This window comes from Castor canadensis, chromosome X, assembly GCF_047511655.1.
Source record: "Castor canadensis chromosome X, mCasCan1.hap1v2, whole genome shotgun sequence".
NCBI classification, from domain to species: Eukaryota; Metazoa; Chordata; class Mammalia; order Rodentia; family Castoridae; genus Castor; species Castor canadensis.
This window is the reverse complement of record NC_133405.1, coordinates 86,439,085-86,466,447: the sequence shown is the minus strand read 5'-3', so window position 1 is coordinate 86,466,447 and position 27,363 is coordinate 86,439,085. Positions and strand designations below refer to the sequence as shown.

At 36.8% G+C, this 27,363-nt stretch overlaps 1 protein-coding gene across 18 annotated transcripts in view; it reads left to right on the top strand.

The window, feature by feature from the left end:
- Positions 1-27,363, top strand: part of Heph (hephaestin) — a 77,131-nt gene that overhangs the window by 42,106 nt on the left and 7,662 nt on the right. For all 18 annotated transcript variants that reach the window (XR_012444604.1, XM_074063990.1, XM_074063993.1 and 15 more), the window contains 7 exons: positions 350-563; positions 2,070-2,209; positions 2,997-3,128; positions 19,911-20,017; positions 22,936-23,161; positions 25,527-25,666; positions 26,555-26,717. Coding sequence is in view for 17 of the 18 variants with exons in the window: in XM_074063990.1 (XP_073920091.1) it covers positions 350-563; positions 2,070-2,209; positions 2,997-3,128; positions 19,911-20,017; positions 22,936-23,161; positions 25,527-25,666; positions 26,555-26,717 (1,122 nt within the window). In the remaining variant the exon portion in view is untranslated. The remainder of the gene's footprint in view (positions 1-349; positions 564-2,069; positions 2,210-2,996; positions 3,129-19,910; positions 20,018-22,935; positions 23,162-25,526; positions 25,667-26,554; positions 26,718-27,363) is intronic.

Below are 27,363 nucleotides of genomic sequence, written 5' to 3'. Positions count from 1 at the left end.
TGGATGTTTTTTGTATTCACGTTTGAAAATAAAATCTGTTGAAATTATTCTAAGACAGGGGTGAGGGGGAATGAGGGAGAATGATGGAGGGGGTGAATCTAATTAAGATATACTGTAAGCAAATATCACAATGTATTCCCCTGTACAACTATTATATGCTAATAACAAAATTACTTCAGACAAAAGCATCAAAAATTAAACTTGTTATATGCTTTTTCTATTGCATTGAAGGCCTTATCCTAGACTACCAGGTGTTCTCTGATATTCATAGGGAGAAGAAGGCAGTCCCCCCCCCAGGCACTTTCCAGGGGTATTCTGAGTCAGGTTTTGTTCTCTGATTCTCCTTTAGGGACATTTGAAATTTACTGCCAGGCAGGCAACCACCGAGAAGCAGGGATGAGGGCAATCTATAATGTTTCCCAGTGTTTTGGCCATCAGACTAGCCCTCATCAACACTACCAAGCTGCAAGAGTCTACTACATCATGGCAGAAGAGGTAGAGTGGGACTATTGCCCTGATAGAAGCTGGGAACTGGAATGGTACAACCAGTCTAAGAAGGACAGGTAAGGCTTCAGAAAAGGAGAAGTAACATGTTTAGAGAATCCTTTCACAGATGAGGATACAGAAACTGACAGGAGGGGACAATTATTTAAGGTCACCTAATATGTTACCAACAGAATTGGGACCAGGGACCAAAATGCATGTCTTCTGAATTCCAGCTCAGTTCTCCTATATTTACTATGGAGCTGAAGTAAAAGACCTTACCCATGCCCTCAACCTTTCAGCCCTTGACTCCCTATTCTGAGACATAAACTTCATAAGGAGTTTACTCAAAGAACTAAATACCTCAAGCTCATTCACTAAGGTACAGAATAAGCTGTGTAGCAGAAAAAGTCCAAAACAGAGTAGATTAAATGAGATAGAATTTTACTTCTTATTTACATAATAGTATAGATATGAGCAATCCAGGACTGGTAGGTAAACTGTGCTATGCTCAACACTTACTTTCATCTCTGAGACCAAGATGCCAATTCTAGTTGTAGCCATTTCCAGCCTTCAAGTCAGGGCAAGTAGCATTGTCTGTAAAGAGATAAGCTGGAAGTCAGATACATCACTTTCTCTTATGCCCTGTTGTCCTCAATCTATTCATACTTAGCTGCAGGGAAGCCTGAGAAATGTAATATCTGGATGGTCAGCCATGTGCTCAGCTAAAACCTATATGAGCCTATTACTAGAAAAGAGAAGAGGAGAGAACAGAAACTTAGGTATAGATTAGCCATCTCCACTAGTTTGTTTTAGGTACTTTCACTGCTCTTTGCCAATTTTTAACATTTATGTTGGTTGTTTAAGGTTGCTGTCTTTTTGTGAACTTGCTATGGGATTTTGGAAAAGTAAATTCCTTTCTCTAATCCTTGGTTGACTTTTCTATAACATATAGTTGAAAGAACATGACTAGAGAAGGAGAGAGGAAAGGAACAGCGTGCTTGAATCTTAAGTCCTGCCTCCCTTTCTGGCTGACAGTGTCTCTGTAGATAGGTCCTGTCACATCTGGGCTAGCATCTCTGATTGCACCTCCAATCTCAGATTGTACTTCTGAGATCCACCTACCTTGTAGGCCTATTGGGAACACTCAATGATAAAATGAATAATAAACTCTGAACTAGAAAGCATCTCATAATGAAAAATATATAAGATCCTGTTTCCTTGTTGCCTCTCCCCTCCCTTGACCTCCAGCAACAGCACTAGTGGTTACTTTCCTGCCACCTTTTGTGAGACTAATTATGTCTAAGACCTCATTAAGGCTGCAGCTAGAGTTTCTGATTCTTAGCCCAGTGTTTGTGCCATATGAATTGCACTACAGATTTCTCTCTGGATGATAGAAACCAGAAGCATAAATACTATCTTTAATTGTGGTTATGCAGCCAATGTTGAGGGGTAATCTGACATTAGAAGGAATAAATCCACATCTTCATTAATCTGTGACATGAGAATGGTTCTGACTTAAGCTCCCCATCTCTGAGAATGAAAGTCAAAGGCCAGGTGCTGATAACACTCTTTGGATTTTCTAGTTATGGTCACGTGTTCCTGAGCAACGAGGATGGGCTCCTGGGTTCCAGATACAAGAAAGTTGTATTCCGGGAATACACTGATGGTACATTCAAGATCCGTCGGCCAAGGTCTGGATCAGAAGAGCACTTGGGAATCTTGGGTAAGGGAATTCTACTCCTGTCCTGGTGTTTAGAAGCATGAGCTGTTTCTAGGGCAGCTATGTTGTATCAGGATGACCTCCTTATTCTCCATTCTCAACTTTTCCTTATGCTATACTAGATGTATGGTCCTGCTTCACAAAGCAGTCATGCAAATAAGCACTGAAGGGGAGGATGGGGGAATTATGAATTCTGCTGCAACCTGAACCAACTTTTTCCAGGTTTTCTATACCTTTGAAGTATGAGGTCTATGAATGTGGTAGACTTTAAAAGACCACAGATGCAGGAGAACTTAGTAACATCTGAAAGTGGAAAATAATATAAGAAACCATTATTACCCTTATACTCCAGTTTAATTATTACTGTAGTCTTTTTGTTTAGGGTTCAGTGGGTTTCCTTATTCTTATCCTGGCATAGAAGAGACACCAGTCCCTGAAGAGATCTCAGCTATTCTGTATTATGTAACAAATTTTCACTCCTTACTATTGATGATTCCACAGAACTTGAACTCTCTAGAGCCTTGGGTTTTATAGATAGAACATTGTTGGTAGGACAAGTAGGGGCAATTGGAGGCATAATCCTGTTGTAAAGTACTCTTATATTATGGCTAGCAATATCAATTTAAGGACTTGTGAATCTAAAATTGGAGCCAGCCATGACTTTTGGTCTACAAAGGATTCTTTCTTAAGGCAAATTCCTAATTCTATGGAGCTACCAGGTCTGTCCCTTTCTTAATGCCTCCTACTCCACCCTCCCACTAATGAAAGTTTTATTTTTTGTATATATTAGGTCCACTTATCAGAGGAGAGGTTGGCGATATCCTGACTGTGGTGTTCAAGAATAATGCCAGTCGCCCCTACTCTGTACATGCTCATGGAGTATTAGAATCCAGTAATGGATGGCCACAGGCTGCTGAGCCTGGTGAGTGGGGACACTTAGTGAAGAGACAAAGGCTATGCAGCATCTTTGCTGCAGTCTTCTGACATGTTTCTTTTAAAAATTACACTTGGGATGGGTGGATCATTGCTAGAGAACTTGCTTAGCATGCATAAGGCCCTGGGTTCAATACTGGGTGCAGCAAAAAAAATTCACTGGGTATGTACCTCTGCAATACGTGGTCTACATGTATAAGGTACTTCCCTGGGTCCTTGGCTCAGTTCCTTATACCACAAAATATTATACTCTTAGAGACCTGAAAATGAATATTACCCAAGACTAAAGCATAGCCTGAATTTGCCTCTATGAAATACTCATAATCCCAGAACAGACTAATGTTCTATGATAGTCTTAATGGTCTGCCTAATATTCCGATTTCAGGTCTCTATGACATACCCTCATCACCAAGACTGAGCTCCTGATTTTGGAAAGAGAGAGAACTGGCTCAGACTGATCCTTAGCCATAGCGGTAGATAAAGTTCTTGTCACCCTAGTGTATAAATTCTAACTCTAGTCACACACTAAACTCATATTAAATTTAGGGTGACCATAGTCTTGTCCAGATACTCAATTCATTTAACCATTGAATAGATACTTATTGGAGGACTACTGAGTAACAGGAATAACTTTAGAAGCTATGGATACAGGAGCAAATAATATTTTCCCTACCCTTAAAAAACTTGGATTATTGTGGTGCAGACAAGTAAGCATATAATTATAATGCAGTGTAATAAGTGTTAAATGATAGTCCTTACAGTGTGACAAGTGGGTGGAAAGGAAGGTACTGATCTAATGTTGGTGTGATTAAGAATAGTTTCTCAAGCCAGGCACAATTTGGCTTATGCCTGTTATAATCCTAGTTATTTAGGAGGTAGACATCGGAAGGATTGTGGTTGAAGGCTGGCCCAGGCCAAAAGTTAGCCCATCCCCAACTCAACCAATAAAAACCTTGGCATGGTGGTGCATGCCTGTTGTCCTACCTGTGCAAAAGGATTGCAGTTTAGGCTGGCCCAAGCATAAACATGAGACCCTATTTCAAAAATAATGAAAGCAAATAGGGCTTGGTAGTGTGGCTCAAGTGGTAGAGTGCCTGTGTAGCAAGCCCTTTAAAAGCCTTGAGTTCAAACCTCAGTACTGCAAAGAAAAACAAGGAGAGAGAAAGAGAAGAATGGTTTCCAAGGGCAGGTAATATCTCAGCTGAGAAGTAAGTCAGTAGTTTGCTGAGATCAACCTCAGTGTCTGATTCATGATGAAACTCCAGTTTGCTAGTTTAAACAAATTTCCAGATGATGCTCATGCTACTAGTTTAGGAACTACACTTTGAAAAACACTGACAAAGTCTAAGGGATAGGCATATGGGAGAAGGGGAGAGTGGAAAAAATAAAAAAGAAGTTGTAGATGTAGGGTATGTAATATATAAAGGTCCAGTTGTAAAAGACATGAAGGTTGGAGTATGGGAAAAGGGGTAGATTCCAAAAAGATCAGTAGGCCCTGAGTCACAGTCTTGAAGCAGACAGATGACTTCTGCATTCTACTAGGTGTTGAACAGGCAGGCAGGCCACCAAGTAACAGTGGTGATAAAGCATGGGCTATATTCCCATATGCAAGGGACCAGAAAGATCAATGAGGTAAAACAAAAAGGATTTGTGAGTGATTGAATGCCAGAAATAAGAAAGATAAGAAACCTTGAATGACACTCACATTTTGAAGGAAAATTAATAATACCCAGGTTTTTGACTTGGACAACCTGGTAAATAGTGATGCCATTCATAAAGACAGGAAACAGGGGAGACCGCTAACTTGAAGATGGGTGGGAAGAGATTAGATGATGATAAGTTCACTTTAGAATTTGCTGAATTTGAGATGTGTGTAACAGGACTAAATACAGGTTTCTATTATACATAAAGATCTGGAGTTCAGGAGAGAGGTGTGCTCTGCAGGAATAGATATGGAAGGCATCAATGTTCAGTTAGTGATTGGAGGCATAGGATGAACATAGTCACCAGAAAGAGTATATATATATATATATATATATATATATATATATATATATATATATATATGAGATAGTAAGAGTCTTAAGATAAGATCCTGATGAAGACCAACTTTAAAGCAAGGTAGTGAATTAAAAGCAAGCTTGAGAAAAGGTGAGCAAGAATGGTAGGAGAAAAACCAGGAGAAAATTGTATCATAAATGTTAAAAAGATGGTCATTGCATGCAAGAAACAGTTTCAGCTGCTTTAAAAAGGTTAAATACAAAAAGAACAGAACATTTCCCAGTTGATATAGCAACAAGGAATCAAGTGGTGATTTTGATAAATTGGTGAGGAAAGAAGCTACAGTAAGCCTACCTTATTCACAGGTTTATTACATTAGTTCTGATCAAGCATGGTAAGTAAGTAAATAAATAAATAAATTTCAAAAATAAAAATGTTAATTTACTGCACACACATTATACAAGACGCTCTCAGTTAGTCCTGCATTATTATCAGCTGTATTTAAATGGTTGTGTGATCTGCTAGGTGTTTCTCTGCCCTTACTTTTGCAAAACCATGCTTCACCTAATAGCAGATGGGACCCCAAAAAGCAAGACAAAACCTATGGTCATCCTTTCAAGCCAAAAAAAGGCATGAAATATGCTTAATATAAATGATAAAGTGAAAATTCTAGATTTGTTGAAAGGTGGCATGTCTGTAACAGAATTTGGGTGGTGTTATGAGAAAAATTCACGTATTTACAGGACAGTACTGAACTCTATGCATCCTGAGCATTTGTGGGTTTTCCTCAACAGCAGCCTCCTTGCAACCATATACCTGTGGATACCAAGGGTCTACTGCATATTGGATTGGACCAAAGAGTAATTGGGAGATATGGGAGTGGAAATAGTGACTGTGGTTTAATTTGAAGACTTGGGTAGGGTAATGTAAGGTGATGAGAAGATTAGAGTTGTGGCCAAGAGCTAAGTAAAGTGGAAATAAAGGACACTGGGGATGAGGAGATCAAGTAACTGATAGGTCTGAGCTAGATGAATTGTTGAAGTCACTCAGAAGAATGGTAGGGATTGAAATGGAATTGAATTGAAATCCACATACTAAAACTGGCAGTAAATGGCTGAAAGGAGAGAAGGGATAAATTAGAAGAAGGGAAACCAGTTAGAAGGTTATTGTAGCAATAACCTTCAAATGATAATAATGGGCTTTACCAAAGGGTGAAAGGAAATGAAGATGGAGAAAATTAGATGAATTTGAAAGATATTAATGTAGAATCAATAGAATATGATGATGGAGCAATGTTTTAGAAATAATGGTGATGGTGAAGCCAATGATATTGAGCAAGTTTTTGGAATTAAATAACTGGATGGCACTCATAAAGATAAAAAGAACAGCAGTTTTTTTCTGGTTTGTTCTTAGTTTGAAGAAATTTTTGAATTTCTTGAATATGAGGTATCTGCAAGATATCCTGGTGGGAATGAGAGCTAGAAGGCAGGATATTATAATCAGTTGGTGATATGGCTCATAGCTTGGAAGAGACACCTGGGATAGATATGTAGATTTAACAGTTATTAGTAACTGTAATAAATGATAGTTCAAATCATGATTATATACTTATGTGACCAATAAGTGAGTAGTATATAAAGTATAAAATAAAGATATTATATTGAACTGAGAATAAAACTTTGAAAAAAAATTACCATTATTTAAGAAGAGGTAATCTACCCTAAATAGACTTAAAGCAATTCTAACCAAAATCACATCTGGATATTTTTGTAGTGAAACATAATGTTTACATATAAAGTTTATTTGGAAAAATAAAGAATACCTGGGAAAGAAGAGCCAAGATTTTGGGCTGAAGTAATAGCTTAGCAGTGGAGCACTTGATTAGCATGCATAAGGCCCTTTGTTTGACCCAAGCACCATAAAAATACAAAAACTAAGAGTTTTATAAGAGATTAAAAAGGGACTAGCACAACCTAATAATATAGCATTATTATAAGGTATGATAATTAAAGCAGCATGATACTGTAAAAAAATCAATTGGACAAAATAAAAGTTCCCTAAAATGGAACCAAACTTCTGCCATTGTCAACAGCAATGAGAATACTACTTACTACTCCATTATTAGCCCCATACTTCTGCTTCCTACCTCCCTCCTCACCAGCTCCTTATTGGGAGATGTTAGTCAGAACCCAGGATATTTGCTGGACAGTGTCTTACTAGTGGGTAGGATTACTGTTTCTTTTATCTCAGTACTCACAGATGCCTACTTTCACGTGGTAAGTTGACCTAAACCTGCAGCTGGGTGAGCTGAATATGTAAATTAGGACAGTGCCTTCATTGTAGACCTATCATCTTTAATGAGGCTGAAAACAGAAACCTTTGCTTAGGCCTTTACCTCAAAGCTCTGTTCTTCAGTTCATCTGTTAGCAGGGTTCTTCAATAGGGGTTAGTGGACACTGGCTCAGCTGTTGAATAAGTGATACTTTGATTCTCATTTTGCTGTTACTCTTTCTAGTTTTATTAGTAACCCGAAGAGTGAGTAATTTTAGCTTGGTTTTCTTAGGTTCCTGGATTGACACCATCATAACAGCATTGAAATCTTGCCTCTTGCCTCTAACACTCAGTATTCCATTTCTGTAGAAGAAGGAAAAAGTTAATCAATATATGGTTTTAGGACACATCTTTTTCTGGGGAAAAATAAAACTAGACTCTGTTATCTCATGCAAAAATGAATTGCAAATGGATTAAAGGTAAAGTATCTTATAAGAACTAAAAGAAAATGTAGGTGCACATTTATGTGGACTCAGTGTGGATATAGGTTTTTCTAAGTTTTAAAAGCAAAAGATAAGACCCTGAAAGGACATGTAATGCATACACTATTGTTACTATATGAGGGGTTCTTCCAAAAATAAGTGCCCATTGCAGAAGTAAAAAGTGAGTGAATTTTATAGGCAAAAATTTATAGAACAAGAAATATAAATATCTAACAGAACACAGAAGAGGTTTGGGATCATAAATAATGTAGTGAACACTGGTAAATAAAACCAATGTGGTCCCTGTCATAAATTTTACAATCTAGGAGAGAAAGCAGGTAATAAAATCAGAAACCAAGTACATACATTTGTACTTACGAAATCAATGCTATAATTAGACAGAGTAAAGAAAGAGGTAAATAGACCTCAAGGCAGTGACATTTAATTTGCTACTTGGCAGATGAAGAAGTGCATCTAGGAGAAGGGTAACAGAGGAAGTAGTATTGAAATGTGTCAAGGAAAAGGAACAGCAAGGGTAAAGATCGTGAATCAAGAGTGTATTTAGCATGATCAAGAACAGTGAGGCAGCTAATGTGGCTGGATAAGGAAAAAAAGTCAGAAGTTCAGAGTGGGAAGAATGTGAGGAGCAAATTATGTTGGGCTTCATAGGTCATTCTAAGGACTTTAAGTGTATTGGGAATCCATTGAGAGTTCGAGCAGAGGAGTGACATGATCTGACTTGCATTATAACATGATTAGCCTGGTTGCTGTGTCATGTTGAGAAGGGATCGGTAGGGTGGCAGGGTAAGAAGCAAGGAGATGACCTAGGAAGCAATCTAGTAATCCTAGGAAGAAATGCTGAAATGATGGTAGCTTGGACCAAGATGGCATAGGTAGAAATGGTGAGCTTGGTTATATTCTGGATATATATTTTTAAAGATTAAATTAATCCAGCAAGATTTATCGATGGTCAAATTGTGTGTAGGAAAAAAATTGGCTTTTGATCTGAACCAGTGGAAACATAGAGTTGGAATTTAATGAAATGGGAAGATTTAGAGCAGCAGACAGAAAATAGGTTTTCAGTTGAGATATGTTAAGTTTCATTAGATATTCTGGTAGAAAAATCAGGACTGTAGTTGACTATGCAAGTCTAGAGATTAGAGGAGAGGTATGGTCTATTGCTAAATATTCGAGAGTCACCAACATGTGTAAGATCTTTAGTTATAATATGAAATCACTCAGGGAGTGACTTAGTAAAGAATGACCAAGAGGAATGTAATATCCAGATAAGAGATAATGGCAGCTTAGTCCAGGCAGAGTAGAAAGAGTGACAAGTGTTCTGATTCTAGGTGCATTTTAGAGGTATAAGCAATTGGCTGGTGAATTGGTGTTTCTAGATAGATTTTTCTTTTTTTATTTTCAGTAGTTATGATACTTCAAATTTTTAGTCTCTTATGTGTTTTATACACTGTGGTTTGCTTTTTTTTTTCCTAGTGCTTTAAAGTGAAAGGTGATATATGAATTAATCCACTTTTTGTTACTGGAAGGAAATGCTGGAGGCAGGCTGCTACATAAAGAAAAGAGGTTTGTGTTGACTCACAGTTCTTGTGGTGCAAGGTCTAGGGCCCTTATTCAGTCATGACTTTTTTGAGTCTTGAGGCAACAGTTGGCAAGGGGCAGGGACTACATGTGTTATATGTGTCTGTCTGGTCTCCTTATAAAACCATCAAGATTCAATCACTGGGGCTCCACCTTCCTGACTTTAATCCTAATCACTTCCCAAAGACTCCACCTCTAAACACCATATCAGTTTTCTACCCGATTATTATTTCATAATGGGAATTAAATTACAACACATGAAGCCTTAGGGGACACTCAAACCATATCTTAACTATAGCATTATTAGATCTTTCTTTTACCTTAATATAGGTATTTGCAGCTATAAATTCATTTCTGAGCACTATATTTACAGCATCCCATAAATTTTTGTGTTTTATGCCTTTGTTTTTCACTTATTTCTAAGTTTTTCTCATTCTGTTTGTGATTATTACAGCTATTGTTGTTGATCTCTTTTTCTATCAATTTTTGGTTCATATAGTTTGAGTCTCTGTTTTTTGGTTCATGAATGTTTATAATTGTTATATCTCCCTAATCAGTTGACCCTTTATCTGTGTAATACCGTTCCTTGTCTCTTGTAACAGTTTTTGACTGAAAATCTATTCTGATGATACTGTAGTCACCCCAGCTCTCTATTTACTATTTGCATGACACATATTTTTACTTTAGTTCACTTTCAACCTAATTGGTTTTTGCGTCTAAAGTAAGTCTCTTTTAGACAACATATGGTTGCATCAGATTTTTTTTAAAAATTCATTCTGTCAATTTTTGTTTCTGTTTGGAGAGTTTAATCCATTTGCATTTTATGTAATCACTAGTACAGAAAGATTTTCTTCTACCATTTTACTACTTTTCTGTCCCATTTTTGTCCCTTATTTTTACTACTGCCTCTTTTTTGTGTTTAGTTGATTTTTATAGTAAACTGTTTTGATTCTCTTCTCATTTCTTTTTTGGCATATTTTTAAGATAGTTTCCTGTGACTGCCTTTGGGATTGCATTTAAGATCCTAAATTTTTAAGAGTCTAGATCAAATTGATTCCAATTTAAGTTCAATAGCATACTCAAACTCTGTTCACATAGAGCTCCCCCGCCTTTAAGTTTTTTCATGAATTATACTTTTTTACATTGTGTGCTCAGTATGTAGAGCTGTAATTATATTTATGCATTTGTTTTTTATATAATGTAGAAAATAAAAAATAGAGCTACAAACCAAAAGTAAAATACAGCTGATTTTATATTTGCCACATAGTTACCTTTAATAAAGGTTATTATTTCCTCATATGGCTTTCAAGTTACTGTCTATTGTTCTTTCATCTCATTTTTCCATTTTCATACATAAGTACATAGTATTTCCACTACATTCACCCTCCTATACCCTTTCCTTCAACTATAATATTGTAAGAACTTTTGTAAGTGTCACAATGTACCCCCAGTGCAACAATAATATGATAAAAATAAAATCACAAAAAATTTAAATCTTATTTTTGTTAATTAATTAAGGGAAATGACTCATTTAGAAAAATAAATAAAAGCAAAAAGAACTGAAGATTTGGTTCAAATGGTAGGGCATTGCCTACCAGGTGTCAGGACATAAGTTCAAACTCTAGCACCATCAAAATAAAATTAAAAATTCAAGTCCTTACTTGTACTAGTCACATATGTCTACTGTATTATATAGCATTGCAAACCTCTCTGCTCTACATCAGTAATCTGTTTGCTCTAGTTACAAATGATAAGGCATCATCAAATATCATTTCTGCTCATTTATGTTCTGGATCCCATCCCGTCTCCATTTTAATTACTGTAATCATTTGATTATTTTCTTTTTTACTCCTAATAGTTGGTTTCTCCATCTCTGCTGGATCATTGCCATTAGAAAATTAATGTGCTTTAGTGCACTGAGAGAGTTTTGTACATTTTATAGTAGGATAGTGAAAGTTCTTTTCTACTGGTTTCAGTTTTGATTTAAACCTGAAGCAGTGCCATCAGTGTTGTGGAGGTAAGTGTAGTGGGGTAGGAGGTATGAACAAAAGAAAAGTGTATGAAATTACTGATTCAGAATGTAGGAAAGCAATCTACTTATGTTTTAATTAATACTATAATTATACATATTTATGGAGTACAATGTGCTACTTTGATATATGTATACACTTTGCAATGGTTGAACCAATAATTAGCATATTCTTCACCTCAGACATTCATAATTTCTTTGTGGCGAGACTTTTCAAAATCCCCACTTCCAGTTATTTTGAAAGATGCATTACATTATTATACAAAGTTACAATTAGATAAGAGGAATAAATTCTGATGTTCTATTACACAGTAGGGACTATAATTAAAATAAGATTTTTTGAGAAGCAGGATTAGACTTCTGAACAGTGTAAAGGTCCCATTTGAGGTTTCATATAATGAATTCCTTGTAAAACCAACCTTCTTGTTTGTTTTATTTTTGTATCTTTGTTTTTTTATTTTTAAATTTTCAAATAGCAAAGTTTTTTTTTTAAAAAAACTATAATACTCAGTGTTACTGGGGATACAGTGTAATGTGCATTACTCTTAGGGATTTAAATTTCTCCTTTAAGAAGGGAAATTTGGCAACATGTATCAAGATTAGTAGAAACTTCTATCCCCTTGACTCATTAATTCTACCTCTAGATGTTTATTGTAAGAAAATAAGCATAGATGTATTTAAAGATTTTTGTGCAAGACTGTATCTATTATCCATAATAGAAAAAACAGTGAATGTGGCCTAAATGCCCAAAAAAGGAGAAAATAGTTAAATTATGGTAAATCCTTAAGATGCAAAATTACATAGCTATTAAAATCATGTTTTTGAAATATTTTAATGATACAGAAAAATGATAATGTAAGGCTCTAAAACTATACTTAAAAATTCTAACTTTATGAAATAAAATACGTGTATGTATCCATATACACATAAACCTACATATCTACTAAAACACAGTTAAATTTAAGAGAATACAGATTTCCACATAATAGGATTTCAGTGACTTTAATATTATTTTTATACTTTTCATAGATTCTGAAATATTCAGGATTGAACAAGTTTTATTTGTATGTATTTTTTAAAAATTTGTTTTTAATCATAGAAGTAATACATGAATGCATTCTCATTATGTAGTAGTCAAATGGTACACATAAGCAGAATTCCCCTTGGTCCTACTCTCAACCTCAGTTCTCCTCCCAGAGTTAGCCCATCTTACTAATTTGATGCTTCCTCCTAGACCTTTTTCTCTGCATTTACATATACTTTAATGTACATATGTTAATTTATATTACTGAAAACAATGGTTTTTGGTTACTGTTATTTTAGAAAAAAGGGAGGTTAGTATGAGAAAGGAAAATTAATGAAAGAGTCTAAAGGGGCATGTCGGGTTGATAAGTGAACCAGGAGGCAGTGGTATGTAGATACCAAATAAATTTTAAGAAAGTCGTAGTATAGGATATCAGACATTGCAAAGGGTAAAAATAATGTTTGAACCCCACATGCAGCTCTATCCGTCACCTTTGTGTAGCCAGGCAGTCTTCATCTAAGTGGCCAGCTAGATGGCTTGGCTTTGGAAGTTGTTTGAGATAATAAAACAAGAAAGTCCTATTGTGGACTAAAAAGCAGTCCAATATGAGAAGTACCAGAAAGGAATTGTGTTGGAACACACTTGCTTTAATTAACCCCTAATCCTTCAATGTACTGACAAAATTTCTTCAATCTGCAAGCAAATCATAACTCTTCAGGTACTCTTAATGCAGTTAGACCCATAATGTCTCATTGGTTCACAAGTTGTATATGCTTTTCCTTGATGCAGAGATGTATGCTTGACATTACAACAGGTGAATCATAAACTCCCTATGATTATTTTCTTAGCTTGGAGCACCTTAAATAAAGAAGTAACTCAGAGCAACAAAAGGATGAGATCAGGTTTGGGGCCTTCCATGAAAATGGGAGGAGTCAGATATTGCCATTTTCATTCATTCAACTGTGAAAGCTGGATTCTACAGTGCAAGTGCTAAGCTGCAACCTGAAGCAGTTAAAAACTGTGGATCTGGTTAAGAGTGTATCAGATACTAAGTGAGGAGGTTTCTGTGAAGTTTCTGGGACACCCTAAGGGTTTGAAACATTTGCATATTTTGGAGTGGTTATGTATTTGCATATTGGTTTGGCTTAAACTTTGAGGCATCAGGTCAGGACAGACACTTAAGGACCCTAAATTATTTATTGATTTTTATAGTATGAAAGGTTTAGGAGATTATATTATTTTTTAGGGCTGCCATGAGGAAATATTACATACAAACTGGGTAATGTAAACAACAGAAATTTATAGTCTTATGGTTCTAGAGGCCAAAAGTCCAAAATTAAATTATTAGCTGGGCTTGTTCCTTTTGAGGGCTGTGAGGGAAAACTGTTTCAGGCCTTTCTCTTTTGACTTATAAATGACCTTTATAAGTCTCCTTATGTCCCTTCATGTCATTTTCCTTCCATGTGTGCCACTGTGTGAAAGTCATCCTTTTTAAAAGGATGTCATTCGTACTGGATTAGGGCCTGCACTAATGATCACATTTAAAATTGATTACCTCTGTAAAGACCTATATCCAGATGTTACTAGCTGTTAAGACTTCAGCATGTAAATATTTTGGAGGGGACATAATTAAACCCACAACAGAGGTAAATGACAACAGCAATTTTGATTCTGTGGTAGAAATAGAAGCCATATTGCAGAGGATTAAGGTATGAACGGGAAGTAAGGAAATGGAGAAGTAAATATTGACAAAACGCTAAAAAAACTTAGTTGTGAAAGAAGGCAAGTACCTTGGGGAAGGGCAGAAACTTGGGGATCACAGAGTCACAAAGGAAAGGAGAGATTTTAGTGTGATTTAAATGAAGAGAGGGATCAGCAGAGGAGAGATTAAAGATCCAGGTGGAAGAGGGAATCTGAGACTGACAAGACATGGGAGGAAATGGGATTAAGAACTATCATGTAAATATTAGCCTTGAGGTAGAAGAGAAACTCTTCTCCTTCTGAGGCTGGAGGGTTTAGTAGATGTGAATACCGATATGCTTTTTTTTATTGTTGGGTGGAGGTACATTGTGGCATTTACACAAATTCTTACAATATATCAAATGTATCATACTTGAATTCTGGTGGAATGGAGATTGGAAGTATGAGCAATGAGAGCCTTTTAGAGTGGTAGTGTGATGGTTAATCTTGATTGTCAACTTCATCGTATTGAAAAGCACCTAGGAGATTAGTAAAGCACACCTCTGATTATCTCTGAGGTGTGTCCAGCAAAGATTAACTAAGGGGAGGGGAGACCCACTCTGAATGTAGGTGACACCATTCCAAAGGCTGGGGACCTGGAAGTAATAAAAGGGAACAAGGGGAAAGGCCATAGTTCAGGCATTCTCTCTTTTCTTGCCACCATAATGTGAGCTTCCCTGCCGTGTGATGCTACCCCTACCACTATGGACTAAAACCTTTGAAGCCATGTGCCAAAATAAATCTTAATTTATTTATTTCAGGCATTTTGTCACAGGGAGGATAAATGTAACTAATATAGTGGTAAGAGCATAAATTCCAGAACTAGGCTGCAGAAATTCAAATTTCAACTATGATGTGTGAAATATGGAAAGTAATTTAATATCTAGAGCTTCAGTTACCTCATCTATACAATGGAATTAATAATATCTATTTCATAGGGATTTTTTGAAGACTAAATGAGTCAATGTATTGTATACAGTGTTTGGCAATATTATTATTGTTATTATTACGTGAAGTTTGAGTTGAAGTTAGCATTTGAGAGTTAAGAGGTAACAAACAGATGGGGCTTGCAGAATGTGAAAGTTTGGAGTTCTCACCACAGGGAAGAGAATAGAATGCTATGAGTAACACCAAGGCATAGCTGAGACTGGAAATGGATTTGAAGTTATAGTACACAGGGTTCAACAATTTTCTCCAGCTGTGTTTAGCACCTACTGGTCTAATGTTAGAGGAGGTAGATTATAAAATAATCTAGGAAGTTTAGTGGTATCCAACTTTAGTGGAGGGCTTATTAGGCCATGTATAAACATATCAATATGATTTCTTTATTATTGTTGTACTGGGGGTACATTGCAAAAATTTTCAAAAGTTCTTACAATATATCATAGTTGAGTTCACTCTCTCCACCATTCTTCTTTATCCCTCCTGCCCCCATTCCTGGAATAGCTTTAGCAGGTCTCATTTTTCCATTTACATATACATGAGTACATAATATTTCCCCCATGTTCACCCTCCTACACCCTTTCCTTATATCCTCTTCCTTCCCACTGGTACCAATCCCCCAGACAGGACCTGTTTTGCTTTCCTGTTCAATTTTTGGAAAAACGATGACATTTTTGTTTAAGGTGGCTATACAGGGAGTTTCATTGTGACATTTCCATGTACATATGGTAATTGGTTCATCCCCTCTATTTTTCTCCTTTCTACATCAGTCTTCTTCTTATGGTGATTTCAACAGATTTAAAAATTTTATATTCATTCTTGTATAAGAAGTACATCAGCCATATTTGCCTTCTTACCTTCTTTCTTTCACCCTCTCTCTCCTGTATGTGACCTTCCATTAGCATGACGTGTTTTTCAAAATATTGATTGTATTTGTATTGGGCCTGTGTTCCACATATGAGAGAAAACATGCAGACTTTGGCTTTCTGAACCTGGCTGACTTCACTTAAGATAATGTTCTCCAGTTCCACCCATTTACCTCCAAACAACAAAATTTTATTCTTCTTTATGGCTGAATAAAATTCCATCATATGCAAATACCACATTTTCTTAATCCATTCATCAGTTGTGGGGGCATCTTAGCTATTTTGATAGCTTAGCTATTGAGAAGAATGATGCACTAAACATTCTACATATAAGTTTGTATATGATCATGCTTGTTTTTGTGTGTATGTTTCTTTTGGATCTATCTTTCACATATGAAAGAAAACATGTGGCCTTCGTCTTTCTGAGCCTGGCTTACTTCACTTAACATGGTGTCCTCCAGTTGCATCCATTTACCTTCAAACCACATGTCATTGTTCCTTGTGGCTGAGTAAAACTCCATTGTGTATATATACCACATTTTCTTGATCCATTCATCAGTTGTAGGGCATCTGGGTTGTTTCCATAGCTTGGCTATTGTGAATAGTGCTGGAATGGAACTTTGTGGAACTCAGGGAAAGAGGGAAAGGAAAAGAGAATGATAGCGCATCAGTAATATCGTAAAACATAACATCTGTGAAGGTAAAGGATATAAAGATGTGTATTGAAAGCTATTGAAAAATGGGGGGTGGGGGGGTGTTTCTTTTCCCAATGACTAATGATGATGTGTACTTTTCATGTGCTTATTTGTCATTCTTATATTATCTTCAATAAAGTATCTAATCAAATTTTTGCCCATTTTAAATTGGGTGGTTTTCATTTTGTTAAGTTTTTAGAGTTCTTTATTATTTCCTTATCAAAAAAACAAATAACCTAATTAGGAATGAGCAAAAGATTTGAAGAGGTATTTCTCCAAAGATGTTTAAAATGATCAAAAAGCAACAGAGAAGATATTCAACAGAATTACCCATCAAAGGAAAGCAAATCAAAATCACAATGAGATAACACTTCTCACTCACTAGGATATCTAAAATAAAATTGATAAAAAGACAATAGCTGGAATTCATGAACAGATTGAAAAAAAAATGAAACCCTCATATTGATGTTTGTGGGAACACAAAATTATCCAGTTGCTGTGGCAATTTCTCAAATTGTTGAATATGAGTTACTATATAAACTAATAATTCCACCCCCAGGTATAAATCCAAGAGAAATGAAAATATAAATTCACAGAAAAACTTATCTGCACACTGTGGCTCATGCCTGTAATTCTAGCTTTTTGTGAGGCAGAGATCCAAATGATCACAGTTCGAGGCATCTCGTGCAAAAAGTTCACAAGATATCATCTCAGCTACTAAAAGCTGAGTGTGGTAGCGTGTGCCTGTCAACCCATCTATGGAGGAAGTGTAAATAAGAGGATCAAGATCCAGGCTGGCTTGGGCATGTACAGTGACACCTTATTCAAAAAATAACTAAAGTGAAAATGGTAGGTGGTATGGCACAAGTGGTAGAGAGTCTGCATAACAAGGGCAAGGCCTTGAGTTCAAACCCCAATACTGCAAAAACAAAACGAAACAAACAAAAAACTTGTACATGAATGTTGATAGCAATGTTTTATTTTGTAGTGTTGGTAATTATTTTCAATGGCCTCACATATACCAGGCAAGTGTTCTACCATTGAGGTACAACTCCAGTCCTTGATAGTGGTATTCAAAATAGCCCCAAAGTAAGAATGATCAAATGTCCATGAACTAATGAATGGATGAATAAAATAGAATATTCTTTGGAAATAAAAAGCAATTAAATACTGATATATAGCTGGGCATGGTACATACCTGTAATCTTAGCACTCAGAAGGCAGCGGCAGGAGGATCATAAATTAGAGGCCAGCCTAGGTTACAGAGGGAGACTTTGTTTAAAAAAATCCCTCAAAAGTACTGATATATGCTACAACATGGGTTGACTATGAAAGCATTATGCAAAATGAAAGAATCTAGTAACAAAATATATTATGTTGTATAATTCAGCTTGTATTAAATGTTCAAAACGATATAGAAAATAGCTTAGGTTGACAGGCATACCAGGTTTTTGTTGGTGGTGATGAATTGCTCTAAAATGGATCGTGGTGGTGGTTACAAAATTCTGTGACTATATTAAAAACATTGAATTGTACCCTTTAATTTTTATTTTTCTAGGCAATATTTTACTTATTGTTTATTAATTGTATGTATTTATATGTTACAATGTGATAATTCAGTGCATGTGTCCAATGTGTGATGACCAAATTAGGGCAGTTTGCAATTGGTAAATTGTATAGCATATGAACCATGTCAATAAAGCTGTTATAAAAAATTAATATGGCAGCAACTGGAAGTGAGGTTGGAGAGGTAAGGCTGGATGCAGAGAGACTTGTTAGGAAGTCTTGTAATAGTTTAGTAGAAAAAACAACCGTCTAAACTAGGGTAGGAGTAGTGGGAATTGCAAAGAGAAAGGGATATTTATATGATATATGACAGAGATAGAACCAATAAAGTTTGCTATTTGTTTGGATGTTGAATGGATGAAGAACACTAAAGTTTTGAGATGAGCAACAAGGAAAGAGTGGTGATATTATTTGTAAACAACTGCAGGTGCAGTTTGAGATAAAGAATTATTTTTCAAAGGAGGGAGGCTGGTTCATAATAATTACAAGTTTCTTTTTTTGTGTGTGCAGTGTTTGTGCATGTTAACCAAATATTCTACCACTGCACTACACCCTCTAGCCCAACAATTTCAGGTTTTGAGCTGCATCAGGACAATCCTTAAATGATGCCTTGTATCTAATTGAAAATTTGGTGTTGAAGCTTAGTGTCGAGGAACGTCTGGCTGGAAATATTTAAGATTTATTAAGACATAGGTCATAATTTATGTCAAAAAGGTGATAAAGCTTCCACAGAGAGAGTGTGGAAAGAAAAGAGAAGAAGGATGGATACAGAACCTCACAGAAACAGTTGCATTTAGAAACCTTAAAGCGACAGAGGTCAATATGAGAAAGGGATCAGGAACTAGTGAAAAGGCCAGTTAGAGATGAATCGACTTAGGATGTAACACATTTGTACATGGAAGCAATGCTAGGAAATCTCTCTGTATAGCTATCCTTATCTCAACTATCAAAAATGCTTTGTTTTCTTATTATTGCTTATGTTTTCTCTTCAAAAAATTAGAGATAAGGGCAGAACAGGTTCTGCCTGGACGCGAGGGGGGTGGGGGGAGAGAAAGGGGATGGGGGATAGGGGGGAGAAATGGCCCAAACAACGTATGCACATGTGAATAAATGAATTTAAAAAAAAGTAGACCAAAACAGTCCTCCAAAAAAAGGGTGGGGGAGGGGGAGGACATTATAAGCAGAGACAACAGTAGCAGGGCTGCCTTACTCACAGATTGAACCTGAGCATTTAAGGATGGGGAGAGTAGAAGACAGTGTTGAGGGTGTCCTAGGAGGGAGAAAAGAAAATGTCACTAAAATAAAGTGGAGACTGGTGTGGGAATGAGGTAGAAGGATCTTAAAGTTGTTGAGACTGTAGGACTGGTGAAGTGGTTCAAGTGGTAGAGTGCCTGCCTAGCAAGTGAGGCCCTGAGTTCAAACCTCAGTACCAACAAATAAATGCATAAAATAAAAAGGTGCTGAGACTGACTCACCATAGAATTTTCAGAGAGATGTGCAAGTTGAGAGAAATTTCTGACCTGGTCCAACTGGAAGTTTTTTATTACCCTTCCTAGGTGAGGTACTCACTTATCAATGGAACATCCCAGAGAGATCTGGCCCTGGACCCAATGACTCTGCTTGTGTTTCCTGGATCTATTATTCTTCAGTGGATCCCATTAAGGTAAAGACAAAATTGGATTTCTACAGAGGGGTCTCAGAAATTAGCAGACTACCTGCAAAAAAACAGGTCCAGTAAGAAACCTAGTCCTGGGATACTAGAAGGATAGTACTGAGATAGTCAAGAAGAGGGGTAAAGGTAATAGGTAGCACCAGATATTTATTCTGAGGATTTTCTTCCTTGTCTTTTCTTTTTTGTAATCTGTAAGGCAATAGGCTCTTATTTAAAACTTGTGGAAAGGAGGGAGGGGGGATATAGGAAAACAGTGGGGAGGAGTGAATTCAAGTGTGATATATTTGATACACTTAAGAACTTTTGTAAATCCCATAGCCTACCCCCACCCAGCACAATAATAAAAAATTAAGAATGTGATAGAAGTACTTCACATGCATACATGAAAATAGAATAATGAAACCCACTAAAAATTGTGAAATAAAAAGGGGACAGAGGGATAAGAAAGAGTAAATAAGGGGGTGAATTTGATCAAAGTGAAAAGTGTATGGACATATCACAATGAAACCCCTTTGTATAATTGATATACACTATTTTTAAAAGGGTCATCATTAATCCAATTAAATAAATCTCTTTTTCTTAAATAGAAAAAAAAACTATGAAAATAGTTGTCAGGAGAATGGGGTTCTAGTCCCAAATTTGGCTCTAGCTTTGGAGTGGCCTCAAGAAATTGATTCTACCTCTGTTTCCTTATTTGGAAAGTGGGTTTATCTTTCTAGCCACCCATTCATAGCAAGCCATCAATGATCAGGGAGGTGGAGAAGGTATCACAATGGAATGTACATGTACTGTGGGCTTTGAAATCTGAATAGTAGTATGTTACTAGATAATGGATATGATGGGAGGGGTATTGCAGGTAGAAAAAACAGTAAAAGGGTTGTGAAAGTACTTGGTGGTTTTGAAGATAAATGAATAGTTCAACATAACTCTCTGCTTCCTGACCACCATGTTGTGAGCACCAGTGATGTGCTACACTCTCCCCACCAAGGTGGACTGAAACCTCTGAAACCAGTCAAGAAACATGATCATCATCAGACCAAAAACTGAGACTAAACATCCAACACTGTCAACCCATGAAACCCATGACATCAAGATGAAGCTCTCTCCAATAAGCCTTCTTCATGCAGTTTTTCATCTCACAGTGTGCTTCTAGGGAACCCAATAAAAGATAGCTGGTACCACAAATATTCTAGGAACCAGAATCTAAAATGGGGGTTTTAGAATTGAGTTACATACCAACCAACTGACAATGACAACAGTATCATTAGTAGCAAAGAACAGACAAATGGAGGACCAGGTTCAAGATTTAAGCAGAAAAGTAGTGGAGTGTCTCACCAAGGATTTAATACCTGACAAGGGCCCCAGACATAGTGCTAATGAGAGCTCATAGAAGTTTGGTAAAAGTGTTGACTATACTAAATGAAGAAGTACCAGAATGGCCATGGCAGGTCATAGAGGAGAAGATTAAAAGATCCTAAGAAGACCCTTGATGAATAAGTCTCATGCATGTAAATATATTTTTTCTGCCACTTTATGCCAGCATGCAGTAGAGGTAGAGGTAGAGAGAGAGAGAAAGAGAGAGAAAGCAAGAGAGAGAGAGAGAGAGAGAGAGAGAGAGAGAGCGCCTTAAGGAAGAGAAAAGCTTTGTGGATTATTATTTTATTTGCTTTTTTTCCCCCTGTGCTGGGGATGCTAGGCAAGTGCTCTACCACTGAGTCTTGTGTTACATTACTGTTTTGTTTTGTTTGGCAATATTGCAGTTTGAACACAGAGCCTCATGCTTGTTAGGCAGAGGCTCTACCACTTGAACCACTTTACCATCCCTGATTACTGTTCTTGATAATCCTTCTCCCAGAGGTCTTAATGAGAAACTAAATCTTGAATGATAGAAATTATCTTGTTTTTCTTTCTGACCTTTCAACATTGTTTATAACCCCTCCCACAAAAAAACAAAACCTGTATATCTTGAAAAAGGTTTTCATTTCATTCATTTCAGTGTTATTTTTATGAAGGAAGATAGCATTTAGTCTTGATTCACTTTTTTTTCTGAATAATTATCAATCTTTTTGCATAGCTTTCCATTGAAATAATTAAGCAATATCAGAAATTCTCTGTTAAACAACATGTTGTGGGTCAAAAATTTATTTTAGGAATATATCATTCAAGTCTGTGTATATTTGTAGAAGGATATTCAGTATAGTATGTTTTTCAAATTCACTGTAACAAAAGACTGAAAAAAATGTAAAAAAACCCCAAAATGTAAGGGCCCATCTAGGGCATAATACCATTCATCCATATGAATACAATGGTTTTCATCCATATGAATACCATGTAACTGTTAAGAAGAGTGAGTTGGCTCCCAACATATAGACATAGGCTTACCTCTAAGACCTATTAAGGACAAAAAGTGAGGTGTAGAATAATTTATATAGCATACTATCATTTGTATAAAGATAAAGGAAATCTATACATATACACGTATGTGCTTACCTTTACATAGAGTATTTCTGGAAGAATGAACAAGAAGCACTTGCCAGTGGATAAATAGGAATGGGATACAAGTGATTCAGGATAGGAGATGATTTTACTATGGATTTTTTTGTCCTGTTTGACATTTTTCTCTTATCATGCACATGTGTCACATTTTCAAAAGAATAAAATAATAATAAAATATTTCTTAAAAATAATTCAACCTAGCTAAGGCATAGGTTAGATAGCACTTCTTATCTATGTCTCAAATGGTTGTGAGAATGAATTCAAATAACATAATAGGGTGCTTATAAATAGAAAACATTACAATGAAGCACTGAGGGGCACATTGTGCTTATTTGTGAGTCCACTTCCTGCAGAGCACCACCAGAGAGGACTAACCCCATCTCTTTCTCCTTTTCCTTTCTTCCTTTTCTCAGGACATGTATAGTGGCCTGGTGGGGCCCTTAGCCATTTGCCGGAAGGGTATCCTGGAACCCCATGGAAGACGGAGTGACATGGACCAGGAATTTGCCTTGTTATTTTTGATCTTTGATGAGAATCAATCTTGGTATCTGGAAGAGAATGTGGCAACCTATGGGCACCAAAAGCCAGACCATGTTAACCTGAAGGATGAGACTTTCTTGGAGAGCAATAAAATGCATGGTTTGTAGAAAAGAAGGTACCCCTATTCCAAAGAAGTCCCCACTGGTTGTAGAGGGTATCTGATAGGCCCGTCACTAAGGGAGCATAACCCCAGAATACATGGGAAGGTTGGAAGGTACAATGGGGATGAGTTAGAAGAAATATTTCCTATTTATTGTACATTTACATATTCAAAGCAGATATGTGATGCAGATTAGATCAGGTGCCCAGAAAGCAGCAAGTAAATACAATAAAGTTGTCATGGTGACACAAGCAAATTTTAATATATTAGAGAAGGCAGCAGGGACATTTATGGCCCTCTGTACCTCATGAGCTGACAGCTTAGGACTCCCCTGTTTCAAAATTCTGAGATTAGTTTCTCAATATAATGTTATTTCATTACTATGGACAAATGAAGGGCAACTTGTCTTTTAGTCTGTTTTTAAAACAAAGTTTCAATTTACAGATGGAATAATTAGAAAATAGAGACTCAGAGAGTAGCATACTGGGTTTATGTTACACGCAAGGAAGAACTTTTTGATTCTTCAATAGACTTTTTTGGGGGAAATTGTGCATCAAAGCCTTTTGCTCTAGAGATCTGGGTAGCTTTTCACAAACAAGTGAAAGTCTCAAGTAAAAGGGGAAGCTTAAGTGCAGTGGAATGTATGAAGTGATCTCTCACTACTTCTTCTAGCCCAAGATTTCTTTGATCTGAGAGTGAGGTGCAGCTTTGATAATGACTCTAATGGAACTCAAAAGTAGTATCCCATTGTCCCACAGATCCTAGCTATTTCCCATTGATGGAAAGATGAGTGATTCATATTAGAACAGATGATTCACAAAGTGAACTTTTTAGTTTCTATAAAATCAGAAAAATAAATGGCCCTGGACAAAAGGGAATAAGGTCACAGTTAGGTCCAGCTAATGCATGAGCTTGGCTAATGCCAAATGAAAGTGGTTTCATCTGTTTATGTGTCCATTCATCCAAACTCTTCAGGTATTAATCCACATACCTATCCATCTAGCAGGTATTTTTGAGCACTTTCTGAGTGCTGGCACTGGAGTTATAAAGGTAAATAACTTTGGAGTCAAAGGAAGTAAATAAATAATATTCTTTCCTTCTGGATTCTTGAACCAACTGAGAAAAAGAGATACTTAAGATCAAATGTGAACTTTGTTACTGAGAAGACTAATTGGAAAATTCAGTTGAGTCCTACAACTAAATGAGCTTGCTGATATTTCCCTTGCAATATATTTTGTACATTGTCATTGATATAAATGGGCAATAATAGCTCTCCTCCTTGACAGAGGCAGGATCTTACAAATAAAGAAATATGTGATCAAACTGGAGAGAGAGAGAGACAGAGAAAGAGAGAGAGAGACAGAGAGACAGAGAGACAAAGACAGAGAGAGAGAGAAGAGAAGAGAAAAGATCTAGAAGGAGCTAAGTTGAGCATCTCTTTCTGCCAAATTCACAATTTGGTGGGGGTAAACCAAGAGACAGGCTTCTATTATTTCCCTTCTTGAGGAGTCAAGTAGAAATTACTTTCCCTCTGTGAGAACATGAGAAGTGTGAGGAAATTGTTTGGGGTAAATTCCAGCAAGGATAATTTAATATAGCAGTGAGTAGTTTGATGTCTTTGACGCATAGGAGATGATAAGTTCCATGCATTGATATCATTACTAATTGCACAAATGTCTCAAGGATTTTTTTTCAGAGAGCATTTATTATAGGTTGAGGTATCTGATGGTTGTTTTGAACACAAGGAAGCTATAGTACTATTGTATATCCATTTATTCCCTGCTTACTAAATCTTGGCATGTAAGCTTTCGTAACTTAAAAGATAGGCAAACCTAGAAGGCAGCTCTTGGTAAGTGCCAAATGAATCATACAGATAGTATTGGAGAAGCTCAGGGGTGGAAAGTGATGTAAGGAATAAGGGATATGGAGAGGAATTTAAGAGATCAGGGAAGTTTTCTTGAGGGAGAAAAAATTTAGACGTTTTCAAAAGATGCGTAAAAGAAAGCAGGATTTCTGGGAGGAAATCTCAGAAATACAAGGACACAAAGAATATGCATAGACTATGTTGAAGATCATGAAGAAACTACCTTTGAAGGACTTTACTGGTAGAGCTATAGATCCATGGGCTTGCTCTTTGGGGAAGGAGAGCAATATTAAAATATTTTAAGGACCAGAATGACTAAATTGGTTAGTTATGGAAGAAAACTGATCATATTGATGTGGAAGACAGACTGGAGGGTGATAAATAGACTAGAGGTGAGGCAAAATAAGAGCCTATCATTAGAGATTATAGCAACCATACCTAGAGAAATGACAAAGGGGAGTCAAAAGGAGAGATGTGAGATACATTTTCTTCTTTTACAGCCATCAATGGGAAGCTCTATGCCAACCTCAAAGGTCTTACCATGTACCAAGGAGAACGAGTGGCCTGGTACATGCTGGCCATGGGCCAAGATATTGACATACACACTGTCCACTTCCATGCAGAGAGCTTCCTTTTTCGGGTGAGCTTGGAAAGATGGTTGAGTCCCTCAGGGATGATTTTAGGGGTGCGTTGAGAGCCATTGAGGAAGAAGGGAATAGCAAGGAATAAGGTAATAATAAGTTAAAAGAGCAAAGTCTAGCATATGGAGCATGGAGCTGGGAATTCTAGTTCACTATATATTCTAGGATCAGTCACTTCCTTCTAGGCCTTATTTTTCTCTTCTGATATAGGAAAGACTTGCTTGTTTATGGGGTAAAGAGCTGGAAGGAACCAACACTGCCAGGTCTCAATCAAGGTCTTGAGACTTAATGAGCAGCGATCCTACGAGCAAGACATTTCAGAGTGATATCTTAGAATCTCTGAAAGTACTTAATCCACTCCAAGAAGAGTTTTATTTCAGGACCTACATGGAACAAATATGTTAATTTTGAATAAGTACATTTAGCCTTAGAAAAAGAGCACTGAGTTGGAAGCATAGTTGGAGACTTAGAGATCTAAAAGTGCTGATGAAGGTCCTGGCAAGGAGGAAAAACTAACTGTAATTTATTTTTAAAGGAAACATGTAGCTACTTCACAAGGATCATGTCTTAAGCAAGATTCTCCAGATTTCAGTCTGCTGAAAGATATAGAAAGACTAGTTTTGAGTCCTGTAAAGGAATCTAATACCTTTTACTTTTACTTTTACTTTTACCTTTTACTTTGTGGCATTTTTTAAAAAGTTGATTTAGTTTGTGTGGGTGGATTCTAGGAGGTAGAAATACAATGGGCTTTTAAAGCTGTTGTTTATTCTAGGAATTTTGAAGTACTGTGTCCTTAATGTGAATGTCATAGACTTTTATTTTCTATAATTTCTGAGATGGTCATTGCACCTTTCATTTCCTCTCCCCTACCCTAATTTCCCGTGCAGAATGGACAGAGCTACCGGGCAGATGTGGTGGATTTGTTCCCAGGGACCTTTGAGGTTGTAGAGATGATTGCAAACAACCCTGGGACATGGCTGATGCACTGCCATGTGACTGACCATATCCATGCTGGCATGGAGACCCTCTTTACTGTCTTGTCTCAAAAAGGTAAGGCTTAATTTCCTAAGATGAATCATCCTCTGACATTTTAGCCTATAGGAACCAGATAATGCCAAGAAACTTCTTGCACCTTTCCTTTGATCATAAAAGAACCAGATTTTAACACAGAGTATGGCTTCCCTCTGCATTTTCCCCTAAAGCAATACTTTCTACCCTCCTTTCCCATCTTGAAACTTGCATCTCTCCTGATTACTTTTACACCTGTTGAAGTCACATGAGTTGACCCAGCCTGAAACTTGTTGGGATGTATGCCTAGTATAGTTTTTACCCTTTGAAATAAGCTTAATTTATACACAAATGAATTATTTAGAGTGCATGAGAAGTATTGACCATTTCAAGAACTATTGCTAGTGAGTCCTTTTTGGCTCAGTTTTCTTTTTCCCCCTATATGCCTAATTCTTTTTTGGCTCAATTTTCAATAAAAACTTTTAGGAGAGTGCCAACTCTTATGGGGTATGGCAGGAGTGGTCCAGGGCCCCTGGAGAGTGGCATAGGGATGGGGAAAACAGCAGATGCCCAGCTACTGAAAAGGCAGATGGTGACCCATGGTGATCTAGGCACTACCTGTCCTTTTGCAGCAGAGGCATCCATTGGCAGAGGACTTGAGCTCCTCTCTACCCCACTTGGAGTGGAA